General features: G+C 47.3%; 1 protein-coding gene across 1 annotated transcript in view; it reads right to left on the minus strand.

Annotated features, from left to right (window-relative positions):
• The window catches only part of LOC144491368 (putative E3 ubiquitin-protein ligase HERC3), a 76,843-nt gene that overhangs the window by 49,500 nt on the left and 7,901 nt on the right, over positions 1–19,442 (minus strand). The window contains exons 2-6 of the mRNA XM_078209086.1: positions 14,000–14,263; positions 8,348–8,507; positions 6,972–7,048; positions 3,362–3,583; positions 907–998 (exon numbers count right to left, since the gene is read on the minus strand). Coding sequence (XP_078065212.1) covers positions 907–998; positions 3,362–3,583; positions 6,972–7,048; positions 8,348–8,507; positions 14,000–14,243 — 795 coding nt within the window. The 5' untranslated portion in view covers positions 14,244–14,263. The remainder of the gene's footprint in view (positions 1–906; positions 999–3,361; positions 3,584–6,971; positions 7,049–8,347; positions 8,508–13,999; positions 14,264–19,442) is intronic.

Genomic DNA, 19,442 nt, shown 5'->3' on the forward strand with positions numbered 1-19,442 from the left:
GTCTTCAACCAGATTGAATTAGACAGTGAAGCACCTCTACTGATTTCAGCCAGGGGACTGCAGAATTTGCATGAGTAAGCTTCAGCAAACGGCTTGCAAACACCCAAACTCCAATGTCCAGAAAGACAAAGGCAGCAGGTGAATGGAAACACCACCACCGGCAAGTTCACGCCCAACCCTGACCTAGAGCTACACTGACGTCCCTTCATTGTCGCTAGGTCAAATTGCGGAACTCTCTCTCTAACAAATCTGTCAGGTGTACCGATAGGGACTTCGGTCTCACAGAGTCTTGGGGTACAGAAGTAGGTCATTCCGCCCATGGAACCCATACTGGCTCTCTGTATGGCATTCATAGAAATGGGGGGGCGGGGGGGGGTTGGCATCCATGGGGGGGGGGGGGGGGGGGGGCACGGTGGCACAGTGGTTAGCACAGCAGCCTCACAGTGCCAGGGACCCGGGTTTGATTCCTGGCTTGGGTCACTGCCTGTGTGGAGTTTGCACATTCTCCCCGTGTCTGCGTGGGTTTCCTCCGGGTGCTCCGGTTACTTCCCACAGTCCAAAGATGTGCGGGTTAGGTGGGCTGGCCATGCTAAATTGCCCCTTAGTGTCAGGAGGACTAGCTAGGGTAAATGCATGGGATTATGGGAATGGGGCTTGGGTGTGATTGCAGTCGGTGCAGGCTCGATGGGCCGAATGGTCTCTTTCTGCATTGTAGGATTCTATGATTCCAGCCAGTCCCATTCTCCCGCTCCATCCCCATAGCCTGGCACATTTATTCCCCTCAAGTGCCCCACCAATTTACAAAGTAGTGGCTCACCACCACTTCCTCGAGGGCACTTAGGGATGGGCAGCAAATGCTTAGCCAGTGATGCCCACATGCCATGAATGAAAGGAACGTGTTCTTACCTTGGTTAGGGCTGCCGTGTGCTCCTCACCACAACTAATGTAAACAATTTTCTGTCTCCGTAGGAATTTCACATGATTGGGGACATCTCGATCTGCGAAAACAAAACAGGCACAGTCTGTACAACAGTCTCCAGTCGTGCATCTTTGAGACATTCCTCACACGGTTCGGAAATACAATGGGTTTGATGATTCAGCAGTTTCAAACTCATTGCAATCTACGGCATGGGAGTACAACGGTTATGTTACTGGACAAGCGGGACGGCACGGTGGTGAGCACTGCTGCCTCACAGCACCAGGGACCCGGGTTCGATTCCCAGCTTGGGTCACCATCTGTGTTGAGTCTGCACATTCTCCCCGTGTCTGCGTGGGTTTCCTCCGGGTGCTCCGGTTTTCCTCCCACAGTCTGAAAGACGTGCTGGTTAGGTGGATTGGCCATGCTAAATTCTCCCTCAGTGTACCCGAACAGGCGTCGGAGTGTGGCGACAGGGAGAATTTTCACAGTAACTTTATTGCAGTGTTAATGTAAGCCTTACTTGTGACTAATAAATTAACTTTACCTTCGGGAATCAGAGTTCAAATTTCACCTTGGCTGTATGACAGAAAGCTGCCAGTCAGGTGCTCCATCTACCATGAAGAATGCCGTAAGAACCCAACCAGTTCATTTGGGGAAAGAAAGGGGCGGCACAGTGGCACAGTGCTAAGCACTGCTGCCTCACAGCGCCAGGGACCCAGGTTTAATTGTTGCTTTGGGTGACTTACTGTGCGGAGTTTCCCCATGTCTGCGTAGGTTTCCTCCCACAATCCAAAGATGTGTAGGCTAGGTGATTTGGCCATGCTAAATTGCCACAAGTGTCCCAAGCTGTGTAGGTTCAGGGATGAGCGGGGTAAACACTTGGGGTTACATGGTTAGGGTCTGGGTGGGATGCTCTGTTGGAGATTTGGTGCAGACTCGATGGGCTAAATGGCCTGCTTCTGCACAGTAGGGATTCTATGATTTCTATTAAATCTGCAATCATTACCCACTCTGACTTCTATGTGACCCCTTTTCCAAACCAATACAAATGGCCTCTGAAGTGGTCTACTCTGTCCATACTACTCAAAAATGGTGGCTCACCACTGTCTCAGGATAATTAGGGATGGACTATAAAAGCAACTTTGCCAGTGTACCCTCATCCTAAGAATAAATGAAAAACAGATGTTGGGCAATGTTGGTATTTCAATTCTAAGTACCACATTTAAAACTGCTGTTTTAGCGGTTGTGTGCTACAACACATGACTTTTCCTCACTTTCCATTATTTGATAGCCAGTCTGGGCCTAACACACACTCTTTGCTGCTAACAAGCACATCCGTATTTCAATAACTTGGAAGAATCTTCGAGACTCTCAACCTCTGCCATCCAAAGGGACAAGGACAGGAGACCCGTGGGAACACCGCCATGTACCTGTCCAAGTCATTCACCATCTTGAATTGGAGCTATATCTCTGTTTCTTCACAGGGTCAAAATCCTGGAGTTCCCTTGCTCCAGGTGTATCTGTGCCACCTGGACTACAGGGGTTCGAGAAGGTGTTGCACCACCACTTTCTCAAGGGCAGCTAGGGATGGGCAATAAAGGATTGACTTGCAAGAAACACTCACATCTTCTGAAAGATAGCCTAATTGGTTAGCCACTGCAAGATCACTCAGAAGACGGAACATGTCTCAATTTACACCTTTGCTCCTAGTCCTGCCTCCTAACCCACCTCAGACATAGAATCCCTACAGTGCAGAAGGAGGCCATTTGGCTCATCGAGCCCGCACTGACAACAATCCCACCCAGACCCTATCCCCGTAACCCCACATATTTACCCTCCTAGTCCCCCTGACATTAAGGGTCAATTTAGCATGGCCAATCAACCTAACCCGCACATCTTTTGACATGTGGGAGGAAACCGGAGCGCCCGGAGGAAACCCATGCAGATACGGAGAGAACGTGCAAACTCCACACAGACATTCATCCAAGCCAGGTCATTTACCCCAGGTCATTTACCCCATTAATCCCCCCAACCTGCACATCTTGGGACACTAAGGGTCAATTTAGCATGGCCAATCAACCTAATCTGCACATCTTTGGGAGTGTGGGAGGAAACCGGAGCACCCGGAGGAAACCCACGCAGACACGGGGAGAACATGCAAACTCCACACAGACAGTGACCCGAGGCTGGAATCGAACCTGGGTCCCTGGCGCTGTGAGGCAGAAGTGCTAACCACTGTGCTACCGTGCCGCTCCTGCCAGCCTGGGAAAATCCAGCCCAGCTAACCAATTAGGGCTGATGGGTCAGCTAGTTTTTTCCTGGCAATTATGTTTGCAGGAACACTAGGTGGATTGTCTTGAAGTACATGGCTCCACGAAGTCTGGTTTGAAACCGCAAGCCAATCAGGCACACAAAACACACACCGCTCTGCTAATTGTCTACCTTTATCGTCACTGAGGCCCAGCTGACCACAGTTGTTCCTCCCCCAGCCAAACACTGCACCCGACAGTGAGAGAGTGAAGCTGTGCATCCCTCCTGTAGCAATCTGAGCCAGAGGAATCCCAGACAACGACTTTACGCACTGCGGGCTGGACTGAGAGGGATATCCTTTCCCAAGGCCCAACTGGCCATGAGAATTCTGTCCCCAGGCAAAGAGACGACCATCTAGAGAAAAAAAAACAAGATTAAAAACATCAGTGTACAACATCAATTATCCATCAATTTTAGAGAAAGATAACATTATGCCTTCTGACAATTGACCAATAAACCACTGCTCCACGATGTGATGGAGTGACTGTCATTAAGCTTCATAAAGAAAATCATTTCCTTTTAACATGTAATGTTCAGTATATGGAAATTATATCCAACAACATAAATCATAGAATCCCTACAGTGCAGAAGGAGGCCATTTGGCACATCAAGCCTGCACCAACAACAATCCCACCCATGCCCTATCCCTGTAACCCCACATATTTACTCTGCTAATCCCCCTGACACTAAGGGGCAATTTAGCACGGCCAACCAACCCCAACGCGCATATCTTTGGCTGTGGGAGGAAACCCACGCAGACACGGGGAGCATGTGCAAACTCCATACAGTCACCCGAGGCCGGAATCGAACCTGGGTCTCTGGCGCTGTGAGGCAGCAGTGCTAACCACTGTGCCACCGTGCCACCCAGGAGGCAGCTCATGGCACAAGCTTCCTGCAATCCAAATCGAAAAGGTCAACACTGAAGCAATTTTACAATCATGTACAATAACACCCAGAGGAGTGTTGAAGAGTAATTTATTTACCCTAAGGTTAATGGAGAGGTCTGGAATTCACTACCTGAAACCAATATCTACCTTTCCTTCAGCTGCGAACAGAACTGAGAGGGATAGCCGGTTTTTCCGACTAGTTTCAATTATTTTCATAGAATCATAGAATCCAACAGTGTAGAAGGAGGTTCTTTGGCCCATCGAGTCCGCACCGACCACAATCCCACCCAAGCCCTACCCCCATAACCCCCCCCCCCCCAAATTAACACTAAGGGGCAATTTGTCATGGCCAATCTGCCTAACCTGCACAGCTTTGGACTGTGGGACGAAACCGGAGCACCCGGAGGAAACCCATGTAGACAGGGGGAGAATGTGCAAACTCCGCACAGATAGTGACCCAAGCCGGGAATCGAACCTGGGTCCCTGGCGCTGTGAGGCAGCAGCGCTAACCATTCGGCCACCGTGCCACCCATGGCATTGTTGGGGCATTTAAAATCAGAGGGTGTATACCTTTGGTAAAATGGTAGATGGAGGCATTTCCTTAGGAATATGCAGTCTCTGAATGCTATTCAGCTATGGGCTATTCAGCCCATCTTGTCTGATGCTAGCTGATCCCACTTTTCCACTCTTGGTCCATAGCCCTGTAGGTTATGACATCTCGAGTGTGTATCTAAGTGTTTTAGTTCAATGCAGTGAAGGTTTCTGCCTCTCCTTCATTTTCAGTAGAGGCAGGAAAGCCTGAAAAGACAGTAGAGGCTGACGTTCTCTTCTATATCTAATACCTCTGTTGTTTTCCCACCATCACACTTAGGGTGGTGGCATGCTAGAGAGTGAAACTCACCTTCTTTGTTGCATTTGGAACAGATAACTACCAGCCTATGTTGTTTGTGGGCCAATCTATTGTGTTTCCTAAGATGTGAATTATAAACAGATTCACATAGGGAACAGTTATACAAATTGCTTGGATAGACAACTTTTACAGATAACCTACTTCCCCTAACGTTATTTTCCTTATTATCACTCTCATTATTTAAATTACTAAAATCTTCAACATTCAATGGTTTGGACGTCACTCCAATTGCCACACTACCCTCGCTTTCTAAAAAAAAATTAAAAGGGGCCAAATCCAAACCACTGCTACTATTAAAATGGTTAATCATGTAAGATTATTGTTAAAATAATGCGTGGGTTTCCTCCTATGAGGGGCGACATGGTGGCACAGTGGTTGACACTTTGCGGATGTGTGGAGTTTGCACATTCGTCCCGTGTCTGCGTGGGTTTCCTCTGGGTGCTCCGGTTTCCTCCCACAGTCCAAAAGACATGTTGGTTGTGTGCATTGGACGTGCTAAATGTTTTCTCAGCGTACCCGAACAGGCGCCAGAGTGTGGCGACTAGGGGATTTTCACAGTAACGTCATTGCAGTGTTAATGTAAGCCTACTTGTGACACTAAAAATAAACTTTTAAAAAACTCCAAAACAGCAGGATAAAGAACTTTCCAGAAAGATTCATACTAGAATATTCACACAGTGATTTCAAATCCAGTGTTTATAGTCTGGGATCCAATAACTTTGCCTGACATTTGAAGGTGCATCTCATAATAGGAATGGAATGTTCTGGAATGTCCCAGAATACTCACCCCAAATTACACTGGCGAGGGAAGGAAAGCAACAGCAGTGGGGAGTGGGTTTCCAGACCCCCACTGAAGCTTTTTCCCAGGGCAGAAATGGCAATTACAAGGGGGCACAAGTTCATGGTAAGGGGGGGAAAGGTTCAGTGGGGCTGTGCGGGGAAGGTCTTTCTTACACAGAGGATGGTGGGGCCTGGAATGAACTGCCAAGTGAGGTGGTTGAGGCAGCTACGTTAGCCACATTTAAGACTTATCTGGATGGACACATGAACAGACGGGGAATAGAGGGATACAGGTGGTTGGTCTAGATAGGACAACGTGATCGGTGCAGGCTCGGAGGGCTGCAGGGCCTGTTCCTGTGCTGTACTGTTCTTTGTTTTTTGTTCTGAAGCGAGTGTGAGCAGACATTCTCAACATTCAGGGTGGCGACATATTCTCATTGAACTTGCTGTCCGGTGTGGCAGGTGCTAATGGAGAGCAAGCGGAGAAACACGCACAGCCGACAAGGAAAAAAACCACGCACCCAAGCCTGGTGCTACATCTTTATCAAGGCAGCCATTAGCAGAATGGGACAAGGCGAGTGGAGGAAGAGAGAGTGAGGAGGACAGAATTTGATGGGGAGAGAATTGAAAACCAGTCACATCGCCAGCCCCATGGCACTGGGGGGGGGGGGGGGGGGGGTACAAATCAGGCAGCTCATGGCTTTGCTTCCTTCTATGTCCTCAAAATGGTCACAACAGGAACAATGCAAGAGTTGGAGTAGGGTGAAGATGAGTCCACACTCCCACTCTTCCCACTGCACCAAACACCTCCATTCCCAGCACCTCAACAATTCAGTTTTCACCAAGTAATTCAGATCGAATCACCAAGCTAAAACTCGGCCCAGGTCAGATTTTCCTAAACAGTCACCTTGGACAGCGACACACGCAAAAGAGGCATCACTTTCACTTTGAGTAACACTGTAAAGGGGGTGACTTTCTAAAACTCCTCTCCCAGATGGAAACAGGGATGGTAAAAGGTGTCCGAGTCAACATCACCCATTTTACACACACATCCAAAAGTCCAATATACCCAGAGCGAGAGCGCTAAGATGGCCATGGGAATGTCAGAGGCTGTGACAGCTCAGCGTTACAGTGAGGTTAGTGTGCTCCGACAATACTAAAGTACCTTTGGTGAGTGCCATGCAGTGCCAGCTCCCACAGGTGACCTGTATGACCACGCATCCATTCAGTGTCCGGATTAACCTGTAGCAGAAAAGCTTGGTTAAGAAAATGAAAGAGTCATGGAGTTGTGCAGCGTAGATAAGGCCCTCCGGCCCATCGAGTCTGCACCAGCAATAACTACCACTAAAGTCGCGCTAATCCCATTTTTCTTTCACTTGTCCCATATTCTTGAATATTATGATGTTTCAAGTGCCCATCGGAATACTTTTTAAAGGTTGTAAAGTTTCTGGCCTAGTGGTATTATCGCTAGACTATTAATCCAGAAACTCAGCTAATGTTCTGGGGGACCCGGGTTCGAATCCCGCCACAGTAGATGGTGGAATTTGAATTCAATTAAAAAAATCTCAAATTAAGAATCTACCATGAAACCATTGCCAATTGTCGGAAAAACCCATCTGGTTCACAAATGCCCTTTAGGGAAGGAAATCGGCTGTCCTTACCTGGTCTGGCCTACATGCGACTCCAGAGCCACAGCAATGAGTCTTAGCTGCCCTCTGAAATGGCCTAGCATGCCACTCAGCTCAAGGGCAACTAGGGATGGGCAATAAATGCTGGCCAGCCAGCGACGCCCAAGTCCCAATAATTAATTTAAAAAACCTTCCCAGGCAGTGCATTCCAGGTTCCCACCACCCTGAGTGAAAAAATATTTTCTCAAATCCCCTCGGAACCTTCTGCCCCTCACCCTAAAACTATGCCCCCTTGTGATTGATCCTTCAACCAAGGGGAAAAGCTACTCCCTCCTCACCCTGCCCATAACCCTCATAATCTTATATGCCTTATACAGGGAAAAAAAGAATCGTATTGGTAAAGAGTTTGCAGCAAGAATACACACTGCGTATGACAATGCTTACTGTTATTAAGGGGTAAATAGGACAACAAATTCCAGAGCCCGCACCTGCGCAGTGGGAATAGGGAATCTGCTGTCTGATTTTCCCTGTTCCTCCAAAGCCTTTGCGGCACCTGTTATCCATCAAGGGATTCAGGCTGGAATTTTACCGCCTCGCCCACCCCGGAATCGGAACGGGCAAGGCTCCCAGAACGGAATTCTCAGTTGGCCTCGGGCGGGGTTTTATGAGCCTTGCCTGAGCGGCATCGTAAGATCTCGCCCCCAGAAACACATGACAAGTGAAGTGTTTCAATACTGACCCATTATTTACTCAATAAACAGGCCAGGAAGAGTTAGAAGGATTTAATGACGTAATTAGGAAGCCGCAATTAGACACAGGTGCACGACTACACAGTATTCCAGATACAACATAATATTCTGTGCGGCTCACAAAACCCATTTTTGGTCGGCTGCCCGTAGGGACGGGCTGGTACCTTGGTATCCGGATAGTTTCTTCAGTCGAGTCAATCCCCAGCTGACCATCTCTTCCTGCCCCCCATGAAAAGACCTGACCTTGGTCATTGAGGGCCACAGTGTGAGCTTCTCCACAAGCCGTGTGAACAATCGTCTGGGCATCCAGTGCGGCGACTTGTTCTAATGAGGAAGGAAAAGGATAAGGTCAATGTTAGCAGAGACACTGTACAGAAAATAAAGGATGAGTTCACAAAAAATAAATAAGCCTTAGGGAACATTGGAAGCAATCTTCATTACCATATAACTCACATTCTGCTGTATATACTTATACTGTACATAGATAATGTCTCTGAACTGCTACAATCTCAATGGATGTTACTACTGGACAGTCATGTCACAGAATAGAATTTGTCTTAATAGACCATAACTTTTATTTTTTGTTTAGAGACATGGATGAACAGAGTCATAGGACTGCCAATTAACTTTTAACAAAAGAATAACACTTTTATTAAACGTGAAACAATTGCCTATTAAACACCACTTCCTTCACTCCCCTTATAGGCATGATGGCACAGTGGTTAGCACTGCTGCCTCACAGCAACAGGGACCCAGGTTCGCTGTCTGGGTCACTGTCTGTGTGGAGTTTGCACATTCTCCCCGTGTCTGCTTGGGTTTCCTCCGGGTGCTCCGGTCTCCTCCCACAGTCCAAAGATGTGCTGATAAAGTGCATTGGCCATGCTAAATTCTCCCTCAGTGTACCCGAACAGGCGCCAGAGTGTGGCAACTAGGGGATTTTCACAGTAACTTCATTGCAGTGTTAATGTAAGCCTACATGTGACTAATAAATAAACTTTAACTTTAGCTTTATGGGTACACGCAGATTTGTATGGATAACACAAGTTACAAAACGGCAGAGTGGCAAAGTGGCTAGCACTGCTGCCTCACAACGCCAGAAACCCGGGTTCGATTCCCGACTTGGGTAACTAGCCATGCCAATGGAACACCGATGCTTCACAGGCTCTATTAAGGTGTCACCAAATTTAGGGTTACTTCTGACGCTGACTTCTCACTCTCCGACTTCACCAGGTCTGTATTTTTCAGACATGCAAGCGCCTTTGTTTAATGACTGGAGGCCACTGGTTAGTCTATTCATAGGCTGCTGATAAAACAGATACCATGTGATCTCAGGATATTTCGTCTCGATCCACTTCCCAATAAGCAACACCAAAACCAGCCATTACCTGGAGACCACTATGTTAGCTATGGAGAGTGCATTTTTTGTTCTAAAATTTGCTCATGGGACATGGATCTCACTGTTGAGTCCAGAATTTATTTATAATTGTCCTGGAGGTGGTGGCAGTGAGCTGCCATCCGGAACTGCCAGTCTGTGTGGTGTACGTGCACCCAGAGTGCTGTTCGAGAGGTGAGTTCCAGGATTTTAATTCCGCGACAGTCAAGGACTGGCAATACATTTTCAAGTCAGGAAGGTGTGTGCCTTGGAAGGGAACTTGCAGACGGTGATGCTCTCACATGCCTACTGTACAAGAGGTTGTCAGTTATGAAGGTGCTGTCAAAGATGCCTTGATAGGTTGCTGCAAGACACCTTATAAAAGGCACATACTGAAGCCCACTGTGCAGCAGTGGTAGATGGAGTTTGGTAAAACTGAGAGTTTCCTTGTGTGTTTTCATAGAATCCCTAAGCGCAGAAGGAGGCCATTCGGCCCATCGAGTCTGCACCGGCCACAATCCCACCCAGGCTTTATTCCCATAACCCCACTTATTCACCCTGCTAATCCCTTTGACACGAAGGGACAATTCAGCATGGCCAATCAACCTAACCCGCACATCTTTGGACTGTGGGAGGAAACCGCAGCACCCGGAGGAAACCCACGCAGACGCGGGGAGAATGTGCAAACTCCACACAGACAGTGACCCGAGGCCGGAATTGAACCCGGGTCCCTGGCGCTGTGAGGCAGCAGTGCTGACCACTGTGCCATCGTGCCGCCTTGGGCTGTCCTGACCCAGGAGTATTCAAGATGACATTGGATGTTTAGGCCAAAGGATGGCAGACACAACGCAATACAATAAAACAAAAACACTTAGCAAGGATGTGAAACACGAGAGTGGGTTTAAATGGTATAGCGTGACTAGACCTAGGGATTACTTTGAATGCATCTGCATCAATTCATTTCTTGGCTGTAGCACAAAATGGAAATTAAATCCCGGGTTGGTTGGGGAGGTAGACACAGCAGAAATCAAAGACTTACATTGTTGCTGCATATGGTGCAAGGGAAATTACTCCTGGAGCATTGTGCACAGGGATGGAAACGCAAGGTCAGGTTCACTGGAATGTCTCCAGGGTTTAAAAAGGCTAAAATCTAAAATAAGGCAGCGTGGTGGTACAGTGGTTAGCACTGCTGTCTCACAGCACCAGGGACCCGGGTTCAATTCCGGCCTCGGGTGACGGTCTGTGTGGAGTATGCACCTTCTCCCCATGTCTGCATGGGTTTCCTCCAGGTGTTCCGGTTTGCGCCCAAAGTCCAAAAATGTGCAGGTTAGGTGGATTGGCCATGCTAAATTACCCCTTAGTGTCCAAAGATGTGATGGTTATGGGGATTAGCCATGTTAACAATGCACGGGGTTACGAGGATAGGGCAGAAGGGAAGGTTTGGGTGGGCTGCACTTTCGGAGAGTGGGTGCAGACTCGATGGACCGACTTTCTGGCCTCTTTCTGCACTGTAGCCTATGTGGATAAGGAAAGGCTACATTAACTTGGTTTGTCCTCCCTTCAGTTCTGAAGGCTGATCAAATCGAGGGGATTGAAAGGGCGTTGGGTAGGAGACTGTCGAACAGGGGTATATAATTCTGAAATTAGTTTCGCCATTCAGGTATAAACTTTTTAACACCTTTCTGCAAATGAATGGTAATGGGACTCTGTCCCCCAAAGATCTGTGAATGCCAGGAGATCAAGTAACATTTTTTGAGACTGAGATTCCTAGTTATTTAGTTTGGTAAGGTTATGTGGAGCGCAGGTGGGTGAATGGAGCAGAGGTGCATAAGAGGTTAGGATGTAGGAGCTAGAGTAGGCCGTTTGGCCCATCGAGCCTGTTCCAACATTCAAACAGGTCACGGCAGATTATCTTTACACTATTATTCCCCACCATCCTCATAGCCCTTGGTGTCAATAATATTCAGAAATGTATCGATTTCTGTCTTGGACATGTTCAATGATCCAAGCTTCCACAGCCCTCTGGGATAGTGAATTCCAAAGTTTCACCACCTTCTGAGTGAAGAAATTCCTCCTCACCTTAAATGGCTTGCCCCTTATTCTGAGGCTGTGCCCCCTGTAGGGAAGGCGATGGCCTAGTGGTATTATCGCTAGACTATTAATCCGGAAACTCGGCTAATATTCTGGGGACCTGGGTTCGAATCCTGCCACGGCAGATGGCGGCGGAATTTGAATAAAAAATATCTGGAATTAAGAATTTACTGATGACAGTGAAACCATTGTCGATTGTGAGAAAAACCCATCTGGTTCATTAATGTCCTTTAGGGAAGGAAATCTGCAGTCCTTATCAGGTCTGGCCTACACATGACTCCAGAGTCACAACAATGTGGTTGACTCTCCACTGCACTCCAAGGGCAGCTAAGAATGGGCAATAAATGCTGGCCAGCCAACGACGCCCATGTCCCATGAATGAGTAAAAAATATATAAATGCAACCCTTTCTTTTTTTACGTAACCGTTGATCCTTCCCATGATACCTCATGTGGTTAATTCAAAACTTACATGGAGAATTTTTTTTAAATTTTCCCTCTTAATCTGGGCTTGTTGATAAGGCCAAAGCTATTGCCCATTGCCCTACTTTGAACAGAAATGACTTTGAGCTGAGAAGGGTGGAATTTTCCCCTTCCGGCCACCACAGGAATCTTAGCAAGCAGAACGCAGACCATGAGGGGGGACTTTCACAGTAACTTCACTGCAGTGTTAATGTAAGTCTACTTGTGCCGCTAATAAATAAACTTAAACTTTAAATGGCACGGTGGCACAGTGGTTAGCACTGCTGCCTCACAATGTCGGAGACCTGGGTTTGATTCCCGGATTGGGCCACAGTGCGGAGACTACACGTTCTCTCCGTGTCGGCGTGGGTTTCCTCCGGGTGCTCCAGTTTCCTCCCACAGTCCAAAGATGTGCGGGTTAGGTTGATTGGCTGTGCTAAATTGCCCCTTAGTGTCCCGGGATGCGTAGGTTAGAGGGATTAGCGGGGTAAATATGTGGGGTTACAGGGATAGGGCCTGGGTGGGATTGTTGTCGATGCAAACCTGAAGGGCCGAATGGCCTCCTTCTGCACTGTAGTAGTGATTCTAAACAAAGGTCCGTTGAGCTTGGGCGGGATTTTCCATCCTTGGGGTGAGCGCGGCCGGAAAATCCCACCCATAGACAGCGTAATTCGAGATCGAGACTGTGTGCAGACCACAGCTGTTGGGTCTGGGATGTGGGGAGAGGAGGATGTCATTCCCTTCTGTGAGTGACATCAACAAACCAGTTGGATCTTTACAAGAATCTGGCGGTTTTCACAACCATTTTCCGTCCGTGTTAATCACTAGAATTACTACATTCAATTGTACAGCTTGTCCATGGTGAATTTGAACTCTGCGTTGTTCGAATCATATGGCACATTGCGTTCTGGAATTGCAGTTCCGCGCTAGCGACAGAAAATAAACAACTTCCTGTCATACATTTGCTCTCTGTCAACAGCAACTAGTGCTGAGGACCCAGGTCCTGGGGAGATTTCCAACTTAATTTACAGGCTACAGATGGAATAGCAGATGTCAGGGCAAAGCCTCTTACAGATATTTTGAACATTAATGAAACAATCTTGCAGCGAGATTGCAGATGGTTTTTCTCCACTTTTTAATATATTCGGCATTTTTAACCCTATCGAATCATAAGTGAAAACCAGTTCAAAGTTTGACCAAGTGACTCGACTGCCCATTTCATGTCAACCCTGATTTTAACATGTGCTTCTAAGCAGCTCATCATAGGAACCCTACGGTGCGGAGGGAAGCCATTCGATCCATCGAGCCTGCACCAACGCCTGGACAGAGTATCCCATCCAGGTCTATTGCCCACCCCATCCTGCAACCACCCTATACCTGTAGCTCCATGATTTACCCATGATTTACACATCTTGGGCCACTAAGGGGCAATTTAGCACGGCCAATCAACCTAACCTCTTTGGAGTGTGGGAGGAAACCGGAGCACCCGGAGGAAACCCACGCCGACACGGGGAGAACGTGCAGACTCCACGCAGACAGTGACCCAAAGCTGGAATTGAACCCGGGTCCCTGACGCCATGAGACAGCAGTGCTAACCACTGGGCCACCGTGGTGGGGCAATTAAAATCGGAGATGCACAAGAGGCCAGAATTGGAGAAACCCGCAGATTTCAGAGGACTGGAGGAAACTACAGAAATGGCGGAGGATTCAAAATCAAGGGCCAGACAATCAAGCACTGATTTCACAAGTGGGTAAATAGCTGCATTATGGAGAAAATAATTATTCCTACAGCATTTACAATGCTTCATTTCTCACCAGTCTTTACCCCGAGGCATTTCCTAACAAACAGCCACATTTCACAGCGCTCGATATAAACGTTACTGTAATTATTACCTGGATTGTAACCTGCTTTCTCGTGGCCCAGTTGCCCCCAGATGTTTGAGCCACACGTGTAGACACTTCCATCTTGTAGAACGAAAGCTGTGTGGTATCTCCCGCAGGCCACTTCTTGCACAGTTTTGCTGCTAAAGAATGCAGAAGTCCTCGGCTGGGCAACTATGTTCTCATGAACATCACCCAGTCCGAGTTGACCAAGATTTGTATGACCCCAGCACATCAGCTGCACTTTCGAAGTCATGTTCTTTTTTTGTGATTCTCCTGGAACACAGAGGGGGGAGAAAGGGGAAAGTTAGGTTATATACGGTGCAGAGAGGTACAACTTTAGAATTAAATGTTAAATCTCAGGGAAGGGGGAGGCTCAGGCTGTGAAAAGACAATTCCACATGCCGACTCTATCCCTCTTCTCAGCAACTGTCTTAGGCTGAACCAGGATGTCCAGAACTTTGTGGTGTTGTATTTAGAAACGGGATGAGGTTTTGACCACAGAAACATAGAAACTAGAAACAGGAGGAGGCCATTCGGCCCTTCGAGCCTGCTCCGCCATTCATTATGATCATGGCTGATAATCAAATTCTATATCCTGATCCCCCCCTTCCCCTCATATACCTTGATCCCTTTAGCCCCAAAAGCTATATCTAATTTCTTCTTGAAATCACACATGGTTTAGGCCTCAACTACTTTCTGTGGGAGTGAATTCCACACATTCACCACTCACTGGGTGAAAACATTTCTCCACACCTCAGTCCTAAAAGGTTTACCCCCTTATCATCAAATTATGACCCCTAGTTTTGGATTCCCCCACCATTGGTAGATTTCTGAATCTACCCTGTCTGATCCTGTTAGAACTTTACAAGTTTCTATGAGATCCCCTCTCACTCTTCTAAACTCCAGTGAATATAATCCTAACTGACTTAGTCTCTCCTCATATGACAGACCTGCCATCCCAGGAATCAGCCTGGTAAACCTTCGCTGTATTCCCTCTATAGCATATCAGCTCCATCACCAAGACCATCTACTTCCAACACCATAACATCACCCAACTCATTTGATTTAATTTATTATTGTCGCGTGTATTAGTATACAGTGAAAAGTATTGTTTCTTGAGCGCTATACAAACAAAGCATACCGTTCATAGAGAAGGAGAGGAGAGAGTGCAGAATGTAGTGTTACAATCATAGCTAGGGTGTAGAGAAAGATCAACTTAATGCAAAGTAAGTCCATTCAAAAGTCTGATGGCAGCAGGGAAGAAGCTGTTCTTGAGTCAGTTGGTACGTGACCTCAGACTTTTGTATCTTCTTCCTGACGGAAGAAGGTGGAAGAGAGAATGTACGGGGTGCGTGGGGTCCTTAATTATGCTGGCTGCTTTGCCGAATCAGCTGGAAGTGTAGACAGAGTCAATGGATGGGAGGCTGGCTTGCGTGACAGATTGGGCTACATTCACAACCTTTGCTTCAGATTATCCGCTGCTGTTACCCCGATCCACGTGTTGCTCCTTCCAGATCCCTAGCTTCTTTGGCCAGCCTCCCAGCCTGCATCCTATCTAGCCAAGCTCATCCAAAATTCTGCTCCCAGTATCCTAATTCGTACCAAGTCACCCTGGTGTACATTTGCTCCTGGGCAGACAATGGCTACATTTTAAAATATTTTCAAATCCCCACTCCTTCCGAAGCCTCACCCCTATTACCATTCTCCATTCCTTCTCCAAGCCTTCTCCAATCCTACATGTTCCAAAATACCTGCACTCCTTATCTACGGAAAGATATACTGGCATTGGAGGCAGTCCAGACAAGGTTCACTAGGTTGATACCGGGTATGAAGGGATTTTCTTATGACTTTAAGTTAAGTTTTGTTAAGTTTATTTATTGGTGTTACAAGTAGGCTTACATTAATACTGAATGAAGTTACTGTGAAAATCCCCTAGTCGCCACATTTCGGTGCCTGTTCAGGTACACTGAGGGAGAATTTAACATGGCCAATGCACCTAACCAGCACATCTTTCAGAGGAAACCGGAGCACCCGGAGGAAACCCACACAGACACAGGGAGGACTCCACACAGACAATGACCCAAGACGTGAATCGAACCCGGGTCCCTGGCGCTGTAAGGCAGCAGTGCTAACCACTGTGCCACCGTGCAGGAGAGGTTGAGTAGGTTGAGCCTGTACCCATTGGAGTTTAGAAAAATGAGAGATAACCTGATTGTGACACACAAGATTCTCAGAGGGCTTGACAGGGTAGATGCTGAGAGATTGTTTCCCCTTGTGGGAGAGTCTTGGTGTGGAGATGCTGGCGTGGGACTGGGGTAAACACAGTAAGAAGTTTAACAACACCAGGCTAAAGTCCAACAGGTTTATTTGGTAGCAAAAGCCACACAAGCTTTCGGAGCCTTAAGCCCCTTCTTCAGGTGAGTCACCTGAAGAAGGGGCTTAAGGCTCCGAAAGCTTGTGTGGCTTTTGCTACCAAATAAACCTGTTGAACTTTAACCTGGTGTTGTTAAACTTCTTACTGTGGAGAGTCTTGGATCAGAGGGCATAATCTCAGAGTAAGGGATCACATTTAAAACAGAGATGAGGAGGAATTTCTACTCTCAGAGGGTAGTGAATCTGAGGAATTTTTTTACCACAGAGGGCTGTGGAGACTGGGTTAAGTATGGTAAGAAGTCTGACAACACCAGGTTAAAGTCCAGCAGGTTTATTTAGTAGCAAAATCCACTAGCTTTCGGAGCGCTCGCTGCTCCTTCGTCAGGTGAGTGGGAGTTCAGTTCACAAACAAGGCATATAAGACACAAACCCAATTTACAAAATAATTTGTAAAATAATTATTTTGTAAATTGAGTTTGTGTCTTTATATTTCTTGTCTGTGAACTGAACTCCCACTTACCTGATGAAGGAGCAGCGAGCGCTCCGAAAGCTTGTGTGGCTTTTGCTACCAAATAAACCTGTTGGACTTTAACCTGGTGTTGTCAGACTTCTTACTGTGTTTACCCCAGTCCAACGCCGGCATCTCCACATCATTGTTAAGTATGTTCAAGGCTGAGATAGACAGATTTTTAATCAGCAAGGGAATCAAGGGTTATGGGGATAAAGCAGGAAAGTGGAGTTGAGGATTATCACATCAGATCAGTCATGATCTCACTGAATGGTTCAGCCAACTCGATGGACCAAATGGCCTACTTCTGCTCGAACATCTTATGGTTTGCCAATTCTCTTCGCATCCCCAATTTTAATCACACCACCAAAGGCTCTGTCTCTCAGCTGGCTGGGCCCCAGGTTCTGGAAGCTCCCTCCTTTCTAATTCACTGAGGGAGAATTCAGCATGGCCAATGCACCTAACTAGCACGTCTTTCGGACTGTGGGAGGAAACCAAAGCACCCGGAGGAAACCCACGCAAACATGGGGGGAACATGCAGACTCCGCACAGACAGTGACAGTAACAGACAGCCGGGAATTGAACCTGGGTCCCTGGCGCTGCAACGCAGCAGTGCTAACCACTGTGCTACCCATCTTGGTCACCTTCGCCAGTTCCACAATCCTCTGCGGTTCTCCAATCCTGGCCTCCTGTGTGTCTTTGATTTCAATTGTTCCAGCATTAACAGCCCAAGCCACGTGCTCCAGAATTGTCTCCCTAAGCCTCTCCACCTCTCCAGCCTCCTTGAAGACACTCCTTAAAGCCTCTTGGGTTGCTTAGGCCCCAAGTTCTGTACCTTCCACCCTCTTTAATTCACTTTCCAGACGCTCTTTTAAATTTACCTCTCTAACAAAACTTACGTTCATCTGCCCAAATTGCTCTTTCCGTGACTTGGCGTCAACTTTTTTGATAATCCTCCTGGTACAGTTCACCATGTGAAAGGTGCTATATAGATGCAATGTGTTGTTACTGTAACACCATCCTTGTGAGTTTATCTTCTGAAATTACACTGCGCAAGTGCACACATATTGTGAAAGCACACAAGAGGTCAGTCCAGAACCAGTGGGTCACAGTCTGTGGATACAGAGTATACTGTTTAAGACAGAGATGAGGAGACATTTCTTCACCCAGAGAGGGGTCAGCCTGTGGAATTCACTACCACAGAAAGTAGCTGAGGCCAAAACATTTAATGTTTTCAAGAAACAGTTAGATATAGCACTTGGGATGAAGGGAATCAAAGGATATGGGGGGGGGGGCGGGGGGGCGGGAAAGGATCAGGCTATTGATGGGGGAATCAGGCTATTGATGGGGGAATCCGGCTATTGATGGGGGAATCCGGCTATTGATGGGGGAATCCGGCTATTGATGGGGGAATCCGGCTATTGATGGGGGAATCCGGCTATTGATGGGGGAATCCGGCTATTGATGGGGGAATCCGGCTATTGATGGGGGAATCCGGCTATTGATGGGGGAATCCGGCTATTGATGGGGGATCAGGCTATTGATGGGGGAATCCGGCTATTGATGGGGGATGATCAGCCATGATCATAATGAATGGCGGAGTAGACTTGAAGGCCAAATGGCCTCCTCCTGCTTCTAGTTTCTATGGGTGGAATTCTCCCAAAAAAGTTCTCTAAGTATCGAGTTTGTGTGAAAACTGGAGTAATTCGCGCTGGTTTTTCAGTGGGAGTTCAGAGAAGAATCTCCCACACTCTGTGCACTGCAGAGGCCACCAGTGTGAATATCATTCAATTTCGGGGGACAGGGCCTATTCACGCTGGAGAGGCTGGACTCAGTGCGCTGTGCAGGTCACTCCGCATGTGCCAATCTGTCAGCGTCTATGTTTAACACCAGTAAAGAGAAAAGGCAGATTGTAGTCTAGTGGCTGTGAAAACTTTATGCATACCCAAACCATCAAATAGATGAAATATTGCACATCTGAGGCATAATGACCTGGATTTTTCCTTTCCAGATGGCGACTGGGCTGCTGCGTTTTCGAGCAACTCCTGATTTCCTTTCAGGTTTCAAGCATTTCCAGTTGCTCATACCTGTGTGGACTGCATCAACTTAATGATGGATTTCTTCCTGAGGCACACTCAAACTGATTTGGTCGAGGGAAAAGCAATGGGGAGAAGATCTTGTCACAAAGGTTTAACCTTCAAATCGTTGAAACAATGTCCTCAGTGGATCCACGGCATTGATTTTTAAAAATGCATTAGAATTTATGACCTTGCCGAACTCGGTGCACTGGGAATTTGCTTGATAGAATGTTCAGTACAGATTAAGTCAGCAGCTGGGTCAATCTCACACAAGTTGCAGCAAGACCTGGACAACATCCAGGCGTGGGCTGACAAGTGGTGAGGTAACATTTGCGCCACACAAGTGTCCGGCAGTGATCATCTCCAACCACAAAGAATCTTGACATTCAACGGCATTACCATTCCTGAATCCCCCCCCTATCAACATATTGGCGGCTACCATTGATCAGAAACTGAACTGGACTGGCCATATAAATGGGGGCGGCACAGTGGT

Source organism: Mustelus asterias, chromosome 1, assembly GCF_964213995.1.
Source record: "Mustelus asterias chromosome 1, sMusAst1.hap1.1, whole genome shotgun sequence".
Lineage (NCBI taxonomy): Eukaryota > Metazoa > Chordata > Chondrichthyes > Carcharhiniformes > Triakidae > Mustelus > Mustelus asterias.